At 50.9% G+C, this 20,851-nt stretch overlaps 5 protein-coding genes across 5 annotated transcripts; 2 read left to right on the forward strand and 3 right to left on the reverse strand.

Moving 5' to 3' along the window:
- Window positions 1-773: 773 nt before the first annotated feature.
- On the reverse strand, window positions 774-1,696 carry nipblb-0 (Nipped-B-like protein B; the record flags this gene model as incomplete). Its single annotated transcript, XM_032021481.1, has 4 exons — window positions 774-955; window positions 1,006-1,222; window positions 1,281-1,456; window positions 1,510-1,696. The coding sequence occupies 4 exons, from the start codon at window positions 1,694-1,696 to the stop codon at window positions 774-776; spliced, it is 762 nt and encodes a 253-aa protein (XP_031881637.1).
- Window positions 1,697-4,207: 2,511 nt separating this feature from the next.
- Window positions 4,208-5,777, reverse strand: CGGC5_v010360 (putative extracellular glycosidase; the record flags this gene model as incomplete). Its single annotated transcript, XM_032021480.1, has 2 exons — window positions 4,208-4,916; window positions 4,972-5,777. 2 exons carry the CDS (start codon window positions 5,775-5,777, stop codon window positions 4,208-4,210), a joined length of 1,515 nt encoding a protein of 504 aa, XP_031881604.1.
- A 2,968-nt stretch (window positions 5,778-8,745) lies between these two features.
- CGGC5_v010361 (uncharacterized protein) lies at window positions 8,746-9,668 on the forward strand (the record flags this gene model as incomplete). Its single annotated transcript, XM_032021479.1, has 2 exons — window positions 8,746-8,962; window positions 9,016-9,668. The coding sequence occupies 2 exons, from the start codon at window positions 8,746-8,748 to the stop codon at window positions 9,666-9,668; spliced, it is 870 nt and encodes a 289-aa protein (XP_031881605.1).
- A 3,575-nt stretch (window positions 9,669-13,243) lies between these two features.
- Window positions 13,244-13,911, forward strand: CGGC5_v010362 (uncharacterized protein; the record flags this gene model as incomplete). The annotated part of the gene is made up of 2 exons (XM_032021477.1): window positions 13,244-13,841; window positions 13,895-13,911. 2 exons carry the CDS (start codon window positions 13,244-13,246, stop codon window positions 13,909-13,911), a joined length of 615 nt encoding a protein of 204 aa, XP_031881569.1.
- Window positions 13,912-15,305: 1,394 nt separating this feature from the next.
- Window positions 15,306-16,266, reverse strand: RHO3 (GTP-binding protein RHO3; the record flags this gene model as incomplete). Its single annotated transcript, XM_032021476.1, has 5 exons — window positions 15,306-15,679; window positions 15,734-15,823; window positions 15,942-15,991; window positions 16,082-16,132; window positions 16,217-16,266. The coding sequence occupies 5 exons, from the start codon at window positions 16,264-16,266 to the stop codon at window positions 15,306-15,308; spliced, it is 615 nt and encodes a 204-aa protein (XP_031881693.1).
- Window positions 16,267-20,851: the final 4,585 nt, after the last annotated feature.

Genomic DNA, 20,851 nt, shown 5'->3' on the forward strand with positions numbered 1-20,851 from the left:
GGTTATTCTTACCCCGCATAGCCCCTTGTCCACGTAAAACTGGGAGGGAAGCTCGAGCCGATTACTGGGAAGGAAGGCCGAGACGAGATTTCGCGTGTAAGTCTTTGCAAGTTGACACTGCCTCTCACGTCAACCGACTTCTAATTAAGTATGGGCGGCTGGAGTATAATGTAGCCAAGATTGTCTTCACCCTCGAGCTTCTCCCAATTAATTAGCAATTTGTTTTTTTTTTCAGGTTCAAAGAATACTAGTAGAGTGCCGCATACTTAACTGACTTCAGGCAGCTCCGCCGTAAATGGGAGAATTGAATACTCCGTGGGCTCTCGTTCTTCTCAAAGTATCATTTGTTGTTTCCCTGAGCCTAATCAAACACTGTAGATTTTAAGCCAAGAAGTTTGATTGTATTTCTTGTTTTTTACAGAATGCCAGGCGTGATGAATTCTTCGAACTTCTTGCTTCACTGCGAATGGGACAACCGAAAAGATCGAACCCAGTCATGCTCGAGAGCAATCTCAAACTTTTGCAAAGTTTCGCACTCAGGTTCGTTTTGTCTCAACGGTACATATTATATATAAGAGAGTGATATTCAAAGTCGCAAATTACGTTGGTTCACTACATGTATCAATCTTCCCCAGTCCTTCACTTCAAGCTAAATCACACAAATGGCAAAACTCTTCAACTATCCATTACCCCTTGTACTATTGATTCCGTGTGCCATGTCGATGTTGCTGCCACTCAATCTCGAAATTAATAGCGGCAACAAACATCGCGACTCATGCAGCCTTAGCGGGAGCCTGGGCGGGAGCCTGGGCAGCAGGTGCCTTGACAGGCTCAACCGCAGCCTTCCTGTTGTCGCGGAAGTGATCCCTGGCCTTCTCGCGGGCGCGGCCGGGCTCAGGGCTGGCACAGAAGACGTAGTTGCCATTGCCACGGGTGCAGAGAATGTTCGTACGCTCTGCTCAAGAGTTAGATATGTCGCGTAAGAATCTCCGTCATCAAACTCACCAAAGGTAACGATCTGCGCTTCACTGGCGGCACAGAAAGCAATGTCACGGCCCTTGCAGTTAGGAGCATCGCGCTCACGGCCACGGTCGCGGTCGCGATCTCCATCACGGTCACGGTCGCCATCACGGTCACCACGGTCGCGATCGCGGTCTCCATCACGGTCGCGATCGCTCTCACCGCGGCGGCGTCTACACTCTCTGTCTCTGTCTCCATCCCTCTGTGAGAAGTTTGTAAGTAACATCTTCAGTTATGTGGAGGCTTCATGCTTCACTCACATCGCGTCTGCGGTAGCACTCGCAGCGGCGTCTGCCGATGTCCCAGTACTCGTCGAGCTCGCACTCCTCAATGCGACGCCACTCCTCGGCGATCTGGCGAGCGAACTCGCGCTGCTCGCGATAGGCGCAAAAGATCCTGTTGACTCGGTCTCTGCGGCAGTAGCGGCTGCCCTCGTCTAGTAGATGTTGTTAGCACAGGCTGTGGCCCCTTGTAATGAGGGTTACGAACCATAGCGGGAGTACTCGCTGATGCCTCTACCGCAGTAGAGCTCATCACGCTCGTCGCGGCACTCGCCACGACGGAAAATGTCGTCACGATCGCGGTCGCGGTCACGAGCGTCGGCGGCGTCAGCCGGCAGGGCGGCGACCGAAGAGATGGCCGCGAGTGCAGCGACGAATAAAGTAGAGTAGAGCATCTTGACGATTGTAAGAAGCACGAATTACTGCCGGAGACAGAGGTGGGTATTGGGGTATAATTAGCTGGTTGAAAGGATTGCTTGCGAGGCTGTGTGATGATGAGAAGCAAAAGGAGTGGGATAGGAGGGTAAAGACCTGGATCTTTATAGGTCAGGATCCCATCGACCTCAAGCTCTTCTCACGACGCATTCGTCTGCCGAAGAAGATTGACCTGGATTTCGCCCACTCCCGTGACTGTCTGACAGTGGTCGACGACATGCCTGAAGGTTGCTGAGCCTACCAGAGCTCAAGGATGTCAGCTTTCCCGAAGCATCCGCCGGCCATTTCCCCTGAAGCTGTCCCTATTCACGAAGACTGTCGTCTTCCTCGGTGCTGCCCCAACAGCCTTCATCCTGCATCTTCAGAATCAGACGACATGTTCTGGGATCAAGGTAGGGATTGTGGAACTGGTAGCTGTCAAGCAGGATCCGGTGGAGATCCTTGGGTTGGCGATGGAACCGCCCTTCCCATGCGAAATGTCGGACGGAAAGCGAAATTGACGTCGAATAGTGGTATGCTTGTTATTCGATGATGTTAGCAGAGGCTGTCCATTGATGGTGGGCAGGTTAACCAAAGTATCTCAGTTGAAAGGGTTGCCTGGTATCAAAAAGGTGGTGTGCTGTTCAACTCTAAATTGATGAACGATTGGTGTAACAGGGGGGAAATTGCATGCAACTCACCCAAGTCCATTCAAACCTTCAGAGTCAAATGAATGCGAGACCGCTCTTCCACACTGGACTGAGCTCGTTGGTTACCTATTCTGAAATTGTAGTTATGGAACCAATGTCTTGGCGACATGCTGTGCATCCGGATAAGGAGTTGCAGTAATGCGGTTTCGGCTTATCGAAAGTAGCATGGCGACTCTGCATTCCTTTCGGCATCGTTCTTCGATTTCTGCTCACTTAACTTTGTGAAAACCGCACGTGGCACGATCTTCACCCTTCAGCTGTTCAACACATGGATATGGTAGAAGAATCACCATGGCCCTGATGAACGGAGCAACGTCAACAACCGGAAGCTTGATACCAGTAAACCGCTGCATATGATCTCGATTCTAGCCCGGCTGAGCTGTTGGCATATGTGCATTGCTGCCTGCGTCAATTCTCGGTTTCATTGGCCGAATAAATCGCAATGGAAAGGTTAGCTAGGCTCGACTGGCGGTAGGTTCGGCGCGGAAGGACGTGTTTACGTTCCCGTGGATGATATCAGATTGATGGGCCGTGGCGATTCACATCCGAAGGGACCGCATACTTTGCCTCATAAACCTTGAGATCCGCGGACCATTAGACTCGACGAATTATCTATCGGCGCCGGGTTCTTCTATGCGCTCTGTGAGGCAGCAATTTGTTGATCATGGAGCACGCGGATATGCATGGCTTGGCACAGCTTGATCCGGTCTTCGCTGACCGTCGAGGCATCATTAGCGGCCGCTATCGCTGGATTTTGAAAGAACGCGTCTTTCAAATTCATTTTGTGCCGTCAGCAAGCCTGCTGCGAATGGATTCAAGGACTTTGGGATATGGCTCAGATCACTTGGCATACAGAGCTTGATGGCATCAAACGGCCAGCTCCCCGCACGTGAGGTCTGCCATCTTCTCCAATAAATCCCATCCCAAGACAACGCAATGGTGTCTCCAACGGATTGAACACTCGGAGTTGTTACCCGATTTCCCGAAGCATGATAGGCGTGTGCTCAGACACCGCCTGGAAGCCGCGGGGCGAGCCATGCGTTCGATGCCTCCTCCCAGCTACCGGCACGAACTACACCACTATGTACCACGCATGGCTCCGATGAATGTGCGGTGCTGTGCACCAGTTCACCTTGCTCCACGTGGGATGCATGAGGGGGTGCCTTGCCACCTGATCGGACGGTGTTCCGTGTCATATCGTTTCGTTCCGATGCCACCGACCAGGAATAGTTCAATGTGCAAATAAAGTTGGCCCAAAGGGTAAAAAAGCATATTGCATGTTCATGCGAGAGGTCTTGCAATAAATGCATCAAAGGCGCATTGGTGTCTGGTCTCGGGTTGAAGCATCGCCACTGCCATTACAGCCTGTCGGGTTGCCTCATGATGCGAAGCAGCTGGCGGATAGCTTTGCGCATAATCGCATTGACGGCCGGCAACGTTCCCCGAAACCGGCAATGTCTCTTCACGCCACGTACAGTCAGATACAAGAAGGGCATCGCACAGAGCGCAAATTGAACAAGGTCATCGTTTATTGATTTCGTTAACAGTCCTAAAAGCAGGACAGAATCGACAGGATATCTTGGCACCGGTATTGTACAGAGCACACCACGTCCATCAAGAACGGGAGTCTCCTTTTCTCCTTTCATGTCGTTCGCTCGAAGCGGGGAGTAGGAAATCGCTCAAATTTTCATGCAAAGTAGGAAATGAATATGGTGGGAAATAGCCATAGGATGGCCGGTGAAAGAAATGAATACGCTCATCAAGTCAGGAAATCATTCGGTATCACCTGAAGCCGCCCTGGTAGCCCTGGTTTCCGCCTCCATACCCGTTATTTCCGAAGCCACCTTGCTGGTTACCGAAAGCATTGTCGCTGTAGCCGCCGTGAGGAGGGCTCATAGGCGGGGGGCTGTGTTGATCGGGAGAGCCGAGTCTTGAGTAGCCGCCGTGGGAAGTGCTACGGCTCGGCGCCATCGGCAGAGGACCGGAGGGCGGCACGCTAGGACTCTGGGTTCTCAACGGAGGCAGGACAGGCGTGCCCGTACGGGAATCACTGTAAGCGCGCATACCACCGGCGGCACCAACGGCACCGGCTCCAGCAGCGGCCGCAGGGGCGGCATCCCAAACAGCCTTCTCCTGGGTCGCAGGAACGCTGTAAGAGGTCTCTTGCACCATTCCGTTCTTGCTGAAGTCTCTGGCATTGTACTCGGTGCCCGTGGAGCCGTTGAAGGAGTCAGGGTCGATGCCGCTCTTCTGGAAACGCTCCATCTCGAGACGCTCCTCCTCAGCCTTGGCCTCACGCATGCGAGCCTCAGCAGCGCCACGCTTGCGCTGGCGGATGAAGTACCACAGACCAAAGGCAATGAGAGCGCAGCCAACACCAACACCAGATGCGTAGACGGCAGTCTTGGCGGTGGGGTTGAGAGAATCGAACTTCTCGCTGACAGACTTGCTAGGTTCCGCGAGCAGGGCCTCCTTGACGGTAGAGTTGCCCCTGTGTTTGGGTTAGCTAGACTGTCTTTGGGATACGAAGCCGAATCGGGACTTACTCGGTGATCTTGATGCTCTCCCACGAGCCGGTCTTGTCGCCGAACGAATACTCCTTGCCAGAGCTGTAATCGGTAACCTGCGCTGACTTGACATACATCGTGTAAGGTCCCGCGGCGTAGTCGGTGTCGCCTCCAGCCCACTCTCTGGTGCCAGCAGCCATGCGCGGATCGCCACCGGCCCAGATACCTAGACTGAGTCGCATAGGGGTCTGAGGGTAGGCAGCGGTGTTGTTGGCGTCCGTAGCCTTCAGCACTCGCACCTGGCTGCCATCCACCCACCATTCGAGTTGATCCTTGGTCCAAACAGTGGTGTAGTTGTGGAAGTCGTCGTGAATGCTACCAGAAACGGCATGCGTGGCGCCATTCTTGAAGTCTTCCACGCCCTTGCCGAAGAAGTTGCTCAAGGCATCGTTCTTCACACCGAGGAATTCCCAGTCGACCTCGTCCAAGGTGTCGCTAAGCCACATCATAGAGCTCACAATACCCTTGCCCGTAGCTGCCCTCATGTGGATCTCGGTGCGACCGAAAAAGAAGTAAAACTTTGTGCGAATGGTGGGAGAGTCGCCCTGCTTGCTGATGGTGAACTCGGCGCCGTTGTCTGCGGTGTATGTGACGGGACGGACGGTGGTCTCCCAAGCATCGGTCGATGGAGTGGCGTTGAAGTTGAAGGTGTAATCCATACCAAAGGCCGGGTCGGCAGGGCAAGTGGTGTTCATCGGGTTGCATTTGGTCGAAACCTGGGCAATGACTGGCTGGGCGAGCGACGCCAACAGCGCCACCGCTGAGAGAGTGTATTGCGACAGCATGTTGATAAGCCACAGTCGTGTAGGAAGCCGAGGTAGGGAGATAAGTTCGAAACCTGAGTCAATGAAGGGTCAGGTAAATGGGGAAAGTCTGTCGTGGAATTCCGTAATGGTCCAGTCGACGGCGAAAGCAATACGTCTAGTATTATCGCGAGAAGGAAAATCTCAGGACTCGGCGCGCGTGTAGCGAGGCGTAGAAAGGTCAAGGAGCGACGAGAGTGAGTTGTAGTATGTAAGAGAGTGTAAGTGCCCGCGTCTGTTCTCGGCAACAAAAGAGTGCTGAGAAACACGACACACAAAGTCACAGACGAAGTGCCGAGCAGATGGTTAGGACAGGAATGAAAAAGCGGAATGAGAGCCCTCTCGTGGGAATGACAGGAATGTCAAGGAATGATGATGGTGGGGGTTCAGTCCAAAATTGAGTTAAAAAGGGGAGTGGATATGGGCCATATGGCGGGTGTGGCATTGGATGGCGCTCGCGCTCAGATGGGCATTGGAAGCAGCCGAAGCACAGACAATCGAATTGAGTTGCTGGCAGCTCGAGCAATGATAGGAGAGGGCCTCATCTAACGCGGGCGAAGCGGAGCGGCAGAGCCAAGACAGGCCAGGGGATGCTTGGAGGCGTGACAAGCGACATGGTGATTTAAGGGGGTGCCAATGTCTGTTGCTCCTCTTTGGTTCTTGGAGTTCCATCTGCAACGGGCAGCGTTTCCGCACCAGAGCCAATTGGGCCTAGCGCCACAACTATCGGTCGAACCAGAGAACGGCGCTCTTGCAAATGCCTGCCTCTTTGTGCCATCGGCAGTGGCCACAAGTGCAAGGTTATCGGAAAGGAAATTATCCCAACATTTGCTTAGCGACCAGCGAGGCAATTGTGAAGACTATCCCCGAGATTGTTGGTGGAGAGCCCCGTTGAACGCGGCACTCTGGCCCGGGGGGGCGACTTGCGAGAAGCCCTCTCAGCGCGCCGTTGCGTTTGCCTGCGTCATAGGCAGGTTGAACGGACAAACAGAAATATCCCGAGGTCAGCGTATCGCGTCTGCGAGGTCCATACCGCCTTCTGAACCGCAGCCATTGGTGACTTTTCGCTCCTCGGAGAAAAGAAAAGTGTATCATTGCAGGCACTAGCGATGCAGCGTGGAGGAAAACGGGGCTGATTCAGGAGTCGATCTGCTCGTCGCAGTTGGTTGATCCCAGGAACACCTGCCCAAGCTGGACACTTGAAACTCCCGCAGACGTTGAATCCGTGAAGTCGACGGCGAAAAGCAATGCTATGGAGCGGTCAAAGCCGTGATTGACTGAAAGCTGGAGGCGCAGGAAAATCTCACGCAGCTGGGCTCCTCGCTTTCGAGCCACTGACTCGAGTAGCAGAGGTTCGTTGGGCCAAAAATACCTCTTGGCGGGGATATTTACAGCTGTCCGCGTGATGATCATGGGATGAAAGGCAGAGACGCGGGCACAAGCCCAAGGACGAACCCGCCTCAGCCTTGTTGGCTGAGGGATCCTTCACTCAGCTCTGAGTGCTGGAAATGGTGCTCGACATAACATGCAGCAAGGCGCCCAATGATGAGCAAACACTGAAGAAAACCTCGTGCCTTGGTGTGGGTAGAGCTCGTGTTGCGAAGGGGGCCGAGAAGATCAGAGGGCTGAAGCCTTCAAAATGCGGAGCGGTGCAAAATCTGAAGCGGGGACGAGAATTCGAGCGGACTGAGGTGGTGGCGATCAGTCTGTGGACTCTGTCCCCAGGAGTACTCGACTGTTCCTGCTTTGGCCACAATATTATTGTGCAATAATCCTCACAAAATCATAGAGAGCCCAAGCGGTCGAGAACTTAGAAGATATCTCTCGAACGAGGAAACCGGGCACTTGCAGTGTACATAAGCAAAACCGGTGAGCGCAGCATGGACTTTGGTTTGCTTGCAAACAATTTCGAGTGAGACGCGATTGGTGACATGAGCTCAGATGCTGTACGTAGTCGGATCAAAGTTGAAGAAGGCTCATCCGTTTCAGGTGACTTCAAAATATCGCTTGATCTGAGCATCGAGACATGACGTGGCCGGAAGGATTTAAAGTGAGGTTGGCGTTCGTGGTAAGCGCAGCGGTAGGCAGGTGAGAAAATGCAGGTGAGATGAGATGAGTAAGGCAGCATGAGGAGGCAGGTAAATCATCGGGTAATCGGCGCAGCACGGCCCAAGCAGCCGGGTCACCGCCGGCAGGACCCACATTCTTAAATGATTTGAGCTGCCGCTAAAACGCAGGATTTTCGGCCATGGCCGCCGCGAGCCCGCGACAGACGCCTTGGTTGGGCCGATTTCGGTCAAAGGTCAAGCCACAAGGGCGGTTTGTTTCCTGTTTCTGCTCACATGGCTTGTTGAGGGTGCTGAAATCGCAATCAGCGACGCCAGAGAGCAACCCTCCGAAAGTCAGGACTCGAACAACATAGCTCGACGTCAATACTAGATTTATCGACTTGCAAACAAAGTTGGCCTTCCCATTGCCCCTAATGCAAAATGCCAACATCAATCTCGGCAATCTATCCGTGCAAAGCCCACATCGTCCCCGAACCTCACCAAACAGAACGTGACTCACGACCGCCAGCGCGCTTCCGATTACGCGGCGGTGGATTCTGTCTAGGACCGGACGCTTACCCGAGGCGTAATAGCCATGCCAAATGTGTCAAAGTTGCCCTGTCAAATGGCAAAACGACATGCCTAGACGCGATAACGCAATGCCAATCCCTAGGCGAGGCCGCGGGATGCGATCAGGTTTTTTCAGCCGCCGCCATTCATATATCCTCCCGGACCCCCCTCCGCGTTTGTTTCCCTACCTTCCCCGTGTAGTGATCAGCTCATCACCTCGAACACGCCTTGGCTTTAATCACGAGATCGCTACCAACATCCACAGACCTGACCAGTGAACCGAAAGAGAAGGACGTCAGCAACTATTGAAACCAATCCGACCCCTAATCGACATGGCCGCAGAGAATGGTCTGCGAGTCGCGGACTCGTCAGACACCGATAATGAGCCGCAAACCCAAACCCAGCCGAAGCGAGGTGTCATCGACTGGCTCCGTGACGACGTCAACGTTCGCCATACAGACATCCCCGTCCTTGCCTGCTGTTTAGTCTCCGGCTTGTGCGACAGTGTGGCAGTCAATGCCGCCGGTGTGTTCGTCAGTATGCAAACTGGTGAGTCCATCCCTCAATGGCCACAAGAGACTCTTGCTCTGACGCAGATACAGGCAACACCATCTTCATGGCTCTCGGCGCCTCTCGTCTGCCGGCTGGCGAGCCCCTGCTCTGGCTCAAGTCTTTGAGCTCCATCGCCGCATTCTGGCTCGGCTGCTTCTTCTTCTCCAAGTCTCGCCACATCCACCCCAAGCGCCGAAGCACGCTCGCGCTCTCCTTCACTCTTCAGGCGTCCCTCATCTTCCTCGCGGCCGCTTTCGCCCAGACTCGAGTTGTCGCCGACTTTGGCCTCGCTTCCGTCCAAGGTTCTGAGTCGAACCATGAGTTCAAGACTTCTGAGAACCCTCTGGTGATGGTCCCCCTCGCTCTCCTCGCTTTCCAGTTCGGAGGTCAGATTGTCACCAGCAGGATCCTTGGTTTCAACGAAGTCCCGACGAACGTGCTTACCAGCGTCTACTGCGATCTCCTCTCCGACCCGAAGCTGTTCGCCCCGCTCAAGGAGAACCCCAAGAGGAACAGGAGGTTCTTGGCTGTGGTCTTGCTTGTGCTTGGAGGTATCATCGGCGGATGGTTGCAGAGAAGCAGCGCCGGCATGCCAGGAGCACTGTGGATCTCGGGCGCCGTCAAGTTCTTTATCGCGATTGGCTGGATGGGTTGGACCAGGAAGGAACCGGAGGAGAGCAAGCTCGAGAAGGGAGCTGCGTAAAACTGAGTTGAAAGAACGAATATATACCATGGACGGAAGTAACGGCCTTTAGACGGACAGTTAACGACGTGAGCATATACCCAGATAGAGGCTCTCAGTTGCTCTCCATAGACACTCAAAGTTATATCTGATCGGCGTGCCTCGCTGATCCGTAATGAAGAACAATTGGGACTATGTTTCCCACCGCTAAGCAATTCAAGGTGTACATTTGGGCAAGGAACCACGCCATGTTCCAAGGTAAGTAGGAAAGGATGGATCAAAGTTCATTGGACCACAATCTTGCAGGTAAACTACACCTTCGTTACGTCTTGGTCATTGCATGTTCCATCACCCGGCACACTGGCTTGGGGTGGCCAGAACCTCCTCAGCAGATCCTCTGGTAAAGCTCCCCTCGCCGTCTGTCGAGGGTAGACGCTCAGTCTTGTTGAGTATGCAGGACACACTGTGACACAGCGTTTGTCATTTTGAACTTGATCCCGAAGTTCGCTAAGTACCACCGCCAGCTTAGCCAAGTTGACTCTTTCCTGAAACGCCCAAATATCCAAGTTAATGACCTCGGCACCTTGTGTGTTTAGTCGAGGTTTATGCCAGGACACTGTAGATCCTTTGATGCGTCCAAAGATGAGCCACGCTATTCGGCCGAACCAAAGCTGTGACAGCGCCTTTTTGACGACGCGTATCTTCGCACCTTTGTTCGCAGATACTGATGTTTTGATCTCTGCGGAATCATGATTGGCCACATTGACACCGAGAGATCGCATGGTTGCCGAGTCCGACTGTTGGCTTTCCTCAGAAAGAGTCCCTTCTTCACCCAAGTTCTCACCTGTACCGACAGGAGACGGTTCTTCATAGCAAGCGTCAACCTCGCATTGAACTGCGCATTGCAATTCTCCGATCCTATATCGAACAATTCGATAGCAACCCTCGGTTTCTTCAAGATGGGGTAGCTTTGTGGTAAAACCTCGTTCGCACGCTGTGCTCAAATCTCCTAGTCCTCGATCCAGAGTGTGCTCTTCCTCAGCAGGCTCAACGATGAGTGTCTTGATCCCTACAAGGTGCAGGTTCAAGCGAAATCCCTCACGATTATTATTGCCGATGAAATCAAACATGTTTCTAAGACTGTGTCTTGTGATCACGACATCGATATCGTCGAACGTGAAGGTGGGAGGGATCATAGCGTCAGCAGCGCGAAACAACGCTTCGAAAGGATACTTCCGTGCATGCCAGATGATTCTGCCGCAAGTTTCTTTGCAATTATCTCCCTCTTTGGTCGCTAGGTCCCGCCTTTCCGCCCATATATTGGGCCAGTGTATCCTCTCCAGGCTCCGGCCGACATCGTCGTGCCCTGGTATGGGCATTTGCTGGGAGTTGCCACTAGGGGCCCAGATCGGTGGGTAGCCTTATTTGTTCTCAGCTAGGCATAGAAGAGCCATACTCTGGGCAGTCTTACCAGGAACGCATATTGCGTGAGGGATACTCTGATACATGCTGAAGCTACATAAGACATCATACTGGCTCGTGTTTGTAGTTGTCTCTTGGGTCGCTTGGATCTGCGACTGTCTGATAGTCAAGCAGCAGTCTCTGCTGTCGATATCATGCCACAAGTAAAGAGACTTCGGGGGCAGTCTCTGGCGTGGTTGTCCTTTCGAGTCATCTGATTCCAGGAGGATGGTTCGGGGAGAGGCAAGTTGACATGTGTTGGATGTGGTCGACATAGTGACAGTCAGGCTCACCCGATGAGACAGCCCCACGAGATGCGGCGGAGGAGAAGGTCTTCAGCCAACTTGCTTGCCCTCAGGTCTGTATTTAATCGCCAGAATTTGAATCACTCGGCTTTCTTAACTTTTCTTTTTCTGTAGTCGGCCTCCAACATGCTTGTGGCTGCGGAAAGTCTGAAGATGCAGCTACCATATCATCGCCTTCAAAGGCCCAATCAATGCGACCTTGTCCCCTCTTTTACGGCCATTTGACAAAGGCGTCTGATTGAGGCTGGAAAGTTTGTTCTACACCACCATCAATTTAGTGCCAGAAAGTGTCACAAAGAGTGCAAGAGAGAAAGAGAAATGTACTCAGCCAGCAACTGACAGGCCTGCTCACCAGCCTTAAGTCTTGGCTTGTAAAGTATCGATCCAATTACTCAAAATTCGTGAAGGCTCTAAGACGATATTATTAACAGCACTCTCTTCCTTCCAAACACTGGGCAATCGGCGTAGCCTACTATCCTACTAAGCATAGCCGACCTCAGCTAACACGAGATTCGCTGGTGGTATGTTGTATCTCCGGCTGTCACAAAGGTGACATTACCAAGATCCTCCAGGGTCTATCATTACCTTTCGGGAGATGCCGAAAGCCCCAGAACATGGTCTTCGGCGAGATTTTCAGGGCACCGTGGCCAACGATCAAGGAACGACCACATTTGACCTTGCACAAGTCCAAATTCCCCACAGACCTGTAGCTGCTAAGCTTCACACGATGTATCCTGCGCCCTCCATGTTCCAGCCCACACCGGATGTAACGCGGGTTGCTTGTCGAACCGATGAGGAACCGATGAGGAACTCGAGCGCTCACCACTTACTGAGGAGAGAGCACCGTCATCTCCCTCCAGCTCTTCGCAGGGACATCACTCGCTAATCGAGCCCCGTCAGCCACGACCAAACATAACGCTAGAACATAAGCCACAACGTCAACGGTTCTCCCTAGCCTCTCTCACCACGGCCGTTGGATCCAGCCCAAAACGCCAGCTCATCAAACAGTAGAAGCACACGACCGTTTCCCCAGATGCCACAACACGACCATATCGGCACAAACCACCATCAGACGCACCACCCCTTGCATCTCAAGCACAGCCCCCGTCGACCATCACAGCATCACCTCTTCTCCAGAGACATGCACGATGTCATACCCATCACCCCGGTCACCTTAGCACCATCGCGAATTAACCCCAATCTCTCCTTAACCCTCCAGACGACACATTCCTTAACGAGTCCCTGCATGTCTAAATCCCTAAAAAAAGAGCTCGCCCTCTCAGAACCGTCCAAGAATCTAGGGGTCCTACCAAAAGGGGTTGAACCGCCGTCATCATCCGTTCTGATTGGCCGGCGCACCTGTTCGGGACCCCTGCTTGTCTGACGTCACCGAGGATGGTGATCTCAGTCGCCGATCACCAGCAAACAGGTTTGGTGTCGCACAGCACAAGACCTCGACGCCGTCGATGCTGTTGGCCAGAAAAGAAGCATTGGTGTGACGGGCAGGATGGGAAGCTGAATGACCACCTTGGCATCATTGTGCAGCATTACCTGCCAACAACCCGCGGATCAGGGTCTCGGCACGGGGGAGGGGTTTGGAACTGTTTGGTGCCAGCGGGCGTATCCAATGTGAGGATTCATAGGTCATACCTGATAGACCTGATAGCGGTATGACATGATGGGGGAGACCAGAGGATGATATAACCTCTGCCCTTCGCCGAGACTCTTCCCATCCGTCTTATCCAGCATCCCAAGCTTTCAATATTAAGCACGCAAAAACAAGCATTCACCAAGCTTTAACCCATACCACCACCCACACACACATCCACAATGCCTTTCTTTGGTGGCCGCCGTGAACCCACTCCCGAGCCCGTCCGGGAACCTACCCCTCCTCCTCCCCAAGAGCCCCGCCGCGGCTTCTTCGGTTCCCGCCGAGAACCCTCCCCGGAGCCCGTCCTGCACCAGCCGGTCGCCGAGCACCCCCAGCGCAAACACGGCCTCTTCTCCCGCCGCGACCCCTCTCCCACACCTACAACTCGCACCTCCGCTACCACCGCCACCTCCCGCTCCTCCTTGTCCTCAACGACGTACCACACCAGCCCGGACGGCCATCACAGCAACGGCGGCGGCGGCGGCCTCTTCCGGCGCTCTACGGATGCGTCCTCCGGCCGCCGCGGGCTGCTCCACAAGTTCGGTGGGCACAACGTCGAGATGGATCCCAGCATCGTCACTGCGCGCGAGCGGGTGATGGGCGCCGAGGCAGCCGAGAAGGAGGCCGACCGCGCGCTCCAAGCTGCAAGGGAGAGTGTTGCCGCTGCCAGGGCCGATGTCCGCAGGCTCGAGGAGGAGGCCAAGGAGGAGGCTAGAAGGGCCAAGATCAAGCAGTACCACGCCCGCGAGGTTTCCAAGCGCGGCAAGGCTCTCGGTCGTAAGTTGACACCGATAATTCTTTCACGCACACGTGTTAACCATTCATCACAGGCCACGGCGACTTGTAAGCTGTGTACAGAAGTATCAGCTGCTTCACATTTTATTTTGTCATTATGAGCTCATGATACACGTCATGGCAACGGAAACGAGATCGGAATGAACGTAAAATACCTTCACGGGATGTATTAGTATCAAGCATATGTGCATTATATGAGCGATCGTTGTGTTCAGGCGTTTGGGGCAGATATTGTAAAATTACCCAGGCAATACAAAAAAAGCTGGCCACAACACTGCATTTTCAAGACTACCATTCTCACTGTGTTGTTCAACGTGAAGTCAGACTGCATGAAGGTTACTCGGCAGCCGTTCAGAGACAGCATACGTCTACCCTCGGCAACCGCACCTCATTGGCTCGCTCATGATCTAGTCCCGACGCATTGGAATGTTCTCTCCAGTAACTACTAGGAATCCTGATCCTCGGACGGGAGGCGCAACTGCGGAACTATGGAAAACCCGCCTGATTGGTGTCAGGTTTTGCAGACCAACAAAAGTAAACCGCTGACTGGACCCTGATTCCCCCCCTTCTCCAGTCCGATTGCGACGGGTGCCTCTGCTGAGCTGCGGGAGTAAGCGCGCATCGGGGATATTCCCAGACGTTGATTGCCCTTTCTTCAGCCTTGACACCCAGCAGACGCCACTCACATCCATCTCACCTCCCCGAACTCTGACTGGGCTAGCACTCACAGATTGGGAATCCCCGGTGACTTTGTAGTCCTTCTGCTCGGAGGTCCTGTCGATGATAGAAACTCCATCCAGCTGTCCGGGCCCCGTCACTCAGTGCGCGCATGTGATGGCTTCAGGTTTTATTTGATGGTGGTTCATTAAACATCATCTAGGCTGAGAACTTTTTGCTGGTACAGGCTAAAGAAAAAGACTCAAGACGAGCTGGCCACGAACAGCACCTCTTCCGAGGATCTCCGTATCCAGATCGTCGTGTGCATGTGCAACCTCCTGCCTAGCACGCCATGCCTCCTGGCCGAGCGGCCCTGCTGTATACGTGATTAAGACGACGAGACAAGAAAGAAAACCCGAATCCGCCAGACCTTATGTGCATTGCGAAGTGAAAAGGGTATTTACAGTGTGCTAAAAGGATAGCCGATGCCCAAGAGGTATCAAGAACGTCATGCCGAGCCACAAGTCCGTATAGTAGCCGACGAAGAAGCAAAGAAGCATCTGTCCAAGGAGCTGGACGGGCTGCAATAAAAAAAAAGACGTAATGGGGTAAGGGCAATGAGGTCCAATCCGTGCTAACGCCGACGCCGTCCATGTGCAATAGTGGAAAGTGGTATTCCTCCCGTCCAAAACAATATCCGCCCGATCGATCGTGTCGTGAGAGTAGAAGGTCGAAAGGAGAATGTCGAGGACCGAAAAGAAAACGGGATCGCGGTGGCGCCAAGTACGCTTACATGACGGCGCACTTGGACTCCTCGCGGTCCTTCTTGACGCTGAGGGCGACGCGAGCAGCCTCGGTGAAGGCCTCGTTGACGCCGCGGTTGCGCATGGCGGAGCACTCGAGGTAGCGAAGGGCGTTGATGCGGCGAGCAACCTCCAATCCCTGCTCGTAGTTGATCATGGGGCGCTTCTCGCGCTGCTGGCCCTCCGTGGCACCGTCCTCCTCCTCGTTATCGGACTCGCGCAGGTCGCACTTGAGGGCGACGAGAACGAGCTTGACGCCAGGGCAGTTGTCGGCGATCTCGCCAACCCACTTGCTCTCAACGTTCTCGAGGGAGTCCTTGCTGTCGACGCTGTAGCATAGCATGATCAGGTCGGTGTCATCTGCGCACCCCAATTAGCGAAAAGCCCGGTGTCCTCGTTCCCGGGGAATCCTACCGTAAGACAGACTGCGGAGACGGTCGAACTCCTCCTGACCGGCAGTATCCCAGAGGGACAGCTCGATGTGGACGTTGTCGACGAAGATGTCTGCGGAAGCTGGGTCAGCAAGCGATTCGGACGGGAGAGAAACGTCGAGGCATTGGGCGGCAATGAAGGCAAGTGAAATCGATCGAGCGGAGAGAGGGAAGAGGGGTTTGTCGCATACCGTGGACATAGTTCTCGAAGACGGTGGGCTCGTAGACAGTCGGGAAGTAGCTGGGGCAAGTCAGTAAATTGGATCGCAACCTCGGAATGGAGACCCCAGCAAAGAGAATGGGAAGAATAGGTAGGTGATGTCGGACGTACCCTCGAGTAAAGACGTTCAACAGCGACGTCTTGCCACAGGCACCGTCACCACTGCAGGTATCAGGTCAGTCAGCCAAAATCGACAAGTCGCAGCCAAGCGACTGCAGCAAGGGTGGAAGGGGAAGCAGGTCTCACAGGAGAACCAGCTTGCGCTGGACCGTCTTAGATCCTCCGCACAGGGGCATGGTGGGCGATGTTGGCGAGTGGTAAGAGAGGGAGAGTAGCAATTGAGGTTGAGGTTTTGGTGAAGCAGCCGAGGCGATACAAGGCTGGTCGATTGCTCTTGGTAGCAAAGAGCAAAAAGTTGGCGGTTGTCGGGTGAGAGATTGTGGTTCGTGGGTTTCAGGCTGGTGAGAGCGAGAAAGAGAGGCAGGCGCGAGGGTTGGTTGTTGCTTGCAGGAGGAAGTCGGTAGGGCAAAGCCAAGGCAGGCAAGGTGAGGTGAAGCAGACAACGGAGAAGGAAGGTGCTGGCCACACAGGTTGCTGGTGGACAAGCAGGTCGCAGGCCAGAGGCTGGAGGTTGGTTGCAGTGTGCAGAAGGTAATGTGCAGTGTGCAGGACGACTCCAAGTCGGGAAGGGAGTAAATGGATTGGTAACAGTGAAATGCGGGAGGGAAGGACGTGGAGCAGCAAAGGTGAAGGAAACAGCGGGGACAATAAGGGAAGGCGCTGCTGCTGGTGCTGGTGCAGGTGCTGGTGCTGGTGCAGGCCTGGCCGTGAGGGCGCTTTGTGTGTCTGTGGAACTGCAGGTGCAAAGTGCAAGTGCAAGTGCAAGTGCAAGTGCAAGTGCAAGTGCAAGTGGTGCAACTGCCAACAGCAGCAGGTGCAGGTACAGGGACAGGTACAGGTACAAAGTACGAGCAAAGTCAATCCGAGAAGAGAGTGGGAAAGAGAGAGAGGAAGAGGGAGGGAGGTTTGTCAATCAGGGGACAATAGCAGATGCTTCTTTTCTCTATTCCTAGCTATCCCTCCCTATCCATGGAGAATACCTTATTAGTACTGCGGTACAGATTGGATTGAGGATAGCTTAGCGGATGGGGATGCAGCACGCGGGAAATTGGGTTGGAGGATGGTACGCTGCTCAATTGGCGGAGATGAAGTCAGAGGGACCCGCAGCCCTTGTGCGATGGGGCCGAAAAGAGAGCAGGAACGGGCAGGCAGCCGGGGTGGAAGGCACCTGCGCTCGCGACGTGCTCTTGCTCTGCAAGGGCCAGGCTGGTAAAGTGTAAGGGACGAGGGGGACTGTGCTTTCTGTTTTGGTCGTGAATGAAGGTTGACGAAAATTGAAGAAGAAATTTCAACGAGAAGAAAACAAAACAAGAAGGCAAGGGCAGGTTGGACCGTAGAGCGGGAAGGAAGCTGCAGCAGCTGAATAGTGAGGGAGCATCGTAGGGGTACGCAGCAAGCTCAATTGGACTGGGCCGTCAGCATCGTGAACGTCAGCATCAATACGCTACCATCCCCAGCATCGATATCGATATCGACATCGACATCGACATCGACATCGACAGCCCGGGGGGCAGAGCCATTATCGTCGTCGTCTTCCCCATGCCTGCCTGCCTACCTCACAAGTCCATTGCCTCGCCCGCCTGCCTCGCCTCGCTTGGCCTCAATGCGTAGGTAGGTATCCACCACAGACGGGCAACCACTGAAATGTCACTGCACGCAGCACATCATCTTCACCACCGCCGCCTCCTCCTCCGCCGGAAAGACACCGGGACCCGTGAGGCACAATTCCTAGGCCGAGTGGGGAACAGATGCATCTTCCCCGCCACATATTGCACGTCCTGCATGCACTAAAACATTTATCGCCCTGTTCCGTCATTTCCTCGCACTGGTGGACGAACACCTTCCTCCGTATCCATATTAAAAACATCTGCGATGTGAAGCAGCACGAACAACACAACAAGCAGGGTTCGCAAAAAAAGAAGAAAAATACACGATCCATCAAGCGTCCAGTGTGTGAGCTGAAGTCAAGTGTCCATCTCCTTGACGCCTGAGACATGGACCTTTTAGATCCCATCAGGTACAGCCAGTCAGCAGAGGCCCTCAGAGGCTCTCAGACTCCACAGTACATCAGCAAAATACACTTATAGCGTGAGAAATAGCTATAGAGGCGTCTAATCGAAGTGTTATATTTAGCTGTAGATCCTTCTTAACCTAAGCTACTTATACTTAGCCCCCTCTCTAGTCTACTAGGTATCCTAGCACTCTTACTTATAAAGTGCTATATTATACTGCTTATACCTAGAGGTTATTTTATAGTTACTAAACGAAGTATTAATATCCCTCTTATTAAATATTCTACGCTTATATAATAAAGAATACTATATATACTACCTCCTCTCTAGTAATATTAATAAGCTATAATTTAGCTAAGTAGAAGGCTTTTTTTTATAGTTATAGACTTATAGCTTAAGATTACTACTTCTCTATGTATAGTTATAATCTCTTTATAGAAGTATTATTAAAAATACTTTTACGTCTAAATATATTATTTACTACTACTATAGAAACCTATAGTTACTATTAAAATAGGGGAGCTATCTTTAAATAGAAGCTAGTAAACTATACTATCTTTAGTTATTTTATAGTAAATAGTATTTTAAAATATCTTTTTAGCTTTATTATTATAGCTTCTAAGCTTACTGAAAGTTAAGCTAACCTTATTATATTAAGTATTATATATAATACTTATAGTAATAATATTATAGTATTAGAGGTATTAAGATAAGTTAATTAACATAAATAAGTTATTAATAAAAAAGTAGTATTACTAGCGTTAGCTTAGAAGTATTAGTAGTAATAAGATAAAATAGATAATAAGTACTCTTATAAAGGTAAACCTTTTAGTTTCTATTAGTAAGTATATAAATAGAGGAATTACTAGACTTTTATTTATATTTTAAGCTTACTAAGAAAATATTTAGCCTCCTTAATAACTTATACTTTAAAGCTAATAAGTATAAACTTACTCTATATATACTAGATATTAAAATAGTAGCTGTAATAGTAGATTATACTCTTATTAATAGTAATATAAGCACTAAATAACTATAGTTATATTAATATTAACTATAGCTAATCGCTCTAATAAATAACCTTCTTACATATTATTAAGTATATATTATAGAGAGGTTTAGTAATAAAGTTATAAATAAAAAAAGTTATAATATAGCTACTTAAGGTAGTTATAAGAAAGCTAATAATTAATAAAATAGAGAGAGTAATAATTATATTTAATCTAGTAGTTATAGGGAGTATTTTCTTAATAAATAGTTATATAAATAAATATACTTAAAAAGATATATAGTTATCTCTATTATAGTTATATACTAAAGCTAATAAAATACTTAAGTAGGGTTTTTTATTACTTTAGTAGGATTATAAATATATTAATATATTTCTAACTTCTTATTAATTTAATATACTTACTATTTAGCTATCTACTTAGGGATAAACTTTTATTATATTTATAACTTAATAATAAGAGGTTAAAAAATAGATATATCTTATATTTAAAGTACTTTATAAGAAGTTCATAATATAATATACTATTAGTATAGTCTAAAAGCTCTTTATTATATTATATACTTAGTAGAAAGTAAAGCTTATAAAGGTTATATTATACTATGTTATTATTATATAGAATAACTAGCTAAAGGTTTAATAATAGATCTTGCTTACTTAGAGGTAGAAGTAGTAACTAGCGCGCCTATAGTAGTATTAACATACCTACCTTAATCTTATTAAGATCTCTTATAATAAGCAGCTAGCGAGGATTATTAATAATGCTAAGGCTAATTAGTATATAGCGCTATATAGAAGCATTAAGATCTTTAAAGTTATTAGTAATATTAAAATTACTATTATAATTATTAAATAACTTAATAATATTATTGTTATAAATATTATCTATTTTTTAGGGATTCTTTAGGGTTAATTGAATATGAAGTAAGTAGAAGTATTATAGTAGTATTATAAGTAAGTAAGTAGGGGACTTAAGTTAAGGAATAAGGTTAACTTATAGCTATTAAAAAAAGTAGATAAATATTAGCTTATTTTAGTGGAAGTACAGATACTTAAAAAGTACTGTTTTTACTACAAAACTTAAGTATATTAACTAGTAGCGTAGCTTGGCTGGCATATTAATCCTTTTCTAGGCATGTAGCGTGGGGGGCACTAAGAGGTCCATGTCTCAGGCCTCAAGGTGATTAGGCTTTTTGGCTTCCCTTCCCCCCTGGTTCTACAGCTTTGGTGGCGTCAACTCAAGCCCCGTCCAGCGCCGCTCTGGGTAAGACGTAAGACGGCAAGGAGGGGCATCGTGTACTGATACGCCCATAGTCTGACACCAGGTACATGCCTCGATACCATCATCGCAGCTGAAAACCCAGCCCGCAAGCCGCAATCGTCGGGTTCCCGTGCCTGTCCACGTCCAGTTCTCCGCTGCCTTCACCTCGCCCGGTGCCGTTGCCGCGCCCTGTCAGATTGCAGATTCAGATCATCGCCGCCAAAATCCCAGACCAGTGCCCGCGCGGCCCTCCAAAACTCTGCGCCGGTAACTGTGGCTACTACTGCAAGGCATGCACTCGACGCTCACTCGCATCTGCAACCGCCATCTTTGCTGATCTCCGACTTCTATTTCGGCATCATCCCATCTCAGCTCCATCCTTCAAAGCAGCACACGCCAACGCAATCCAGTTTCACTACTTCACCGCACCTCTTTCACCTACCCGTCCCTGTCCTGCTTCGTCTATGCAGTCACTGCCT

Source organism: Colletotrichum fructicola (assembly GCF_000319635.2).
Source record: "Colletotrichum fructicola Nara gc5 chromosome Unknown KSG_Nara_v1_contig06, whole genome shotgun sequence".
NCBI classification, from domain to species: Eukaryota; Fungi; Ascomycota; class Sordariomycetes; order Glomerellales; family Glomerellaceae; genus Colletotrichum; species Colletotrichum fructicola.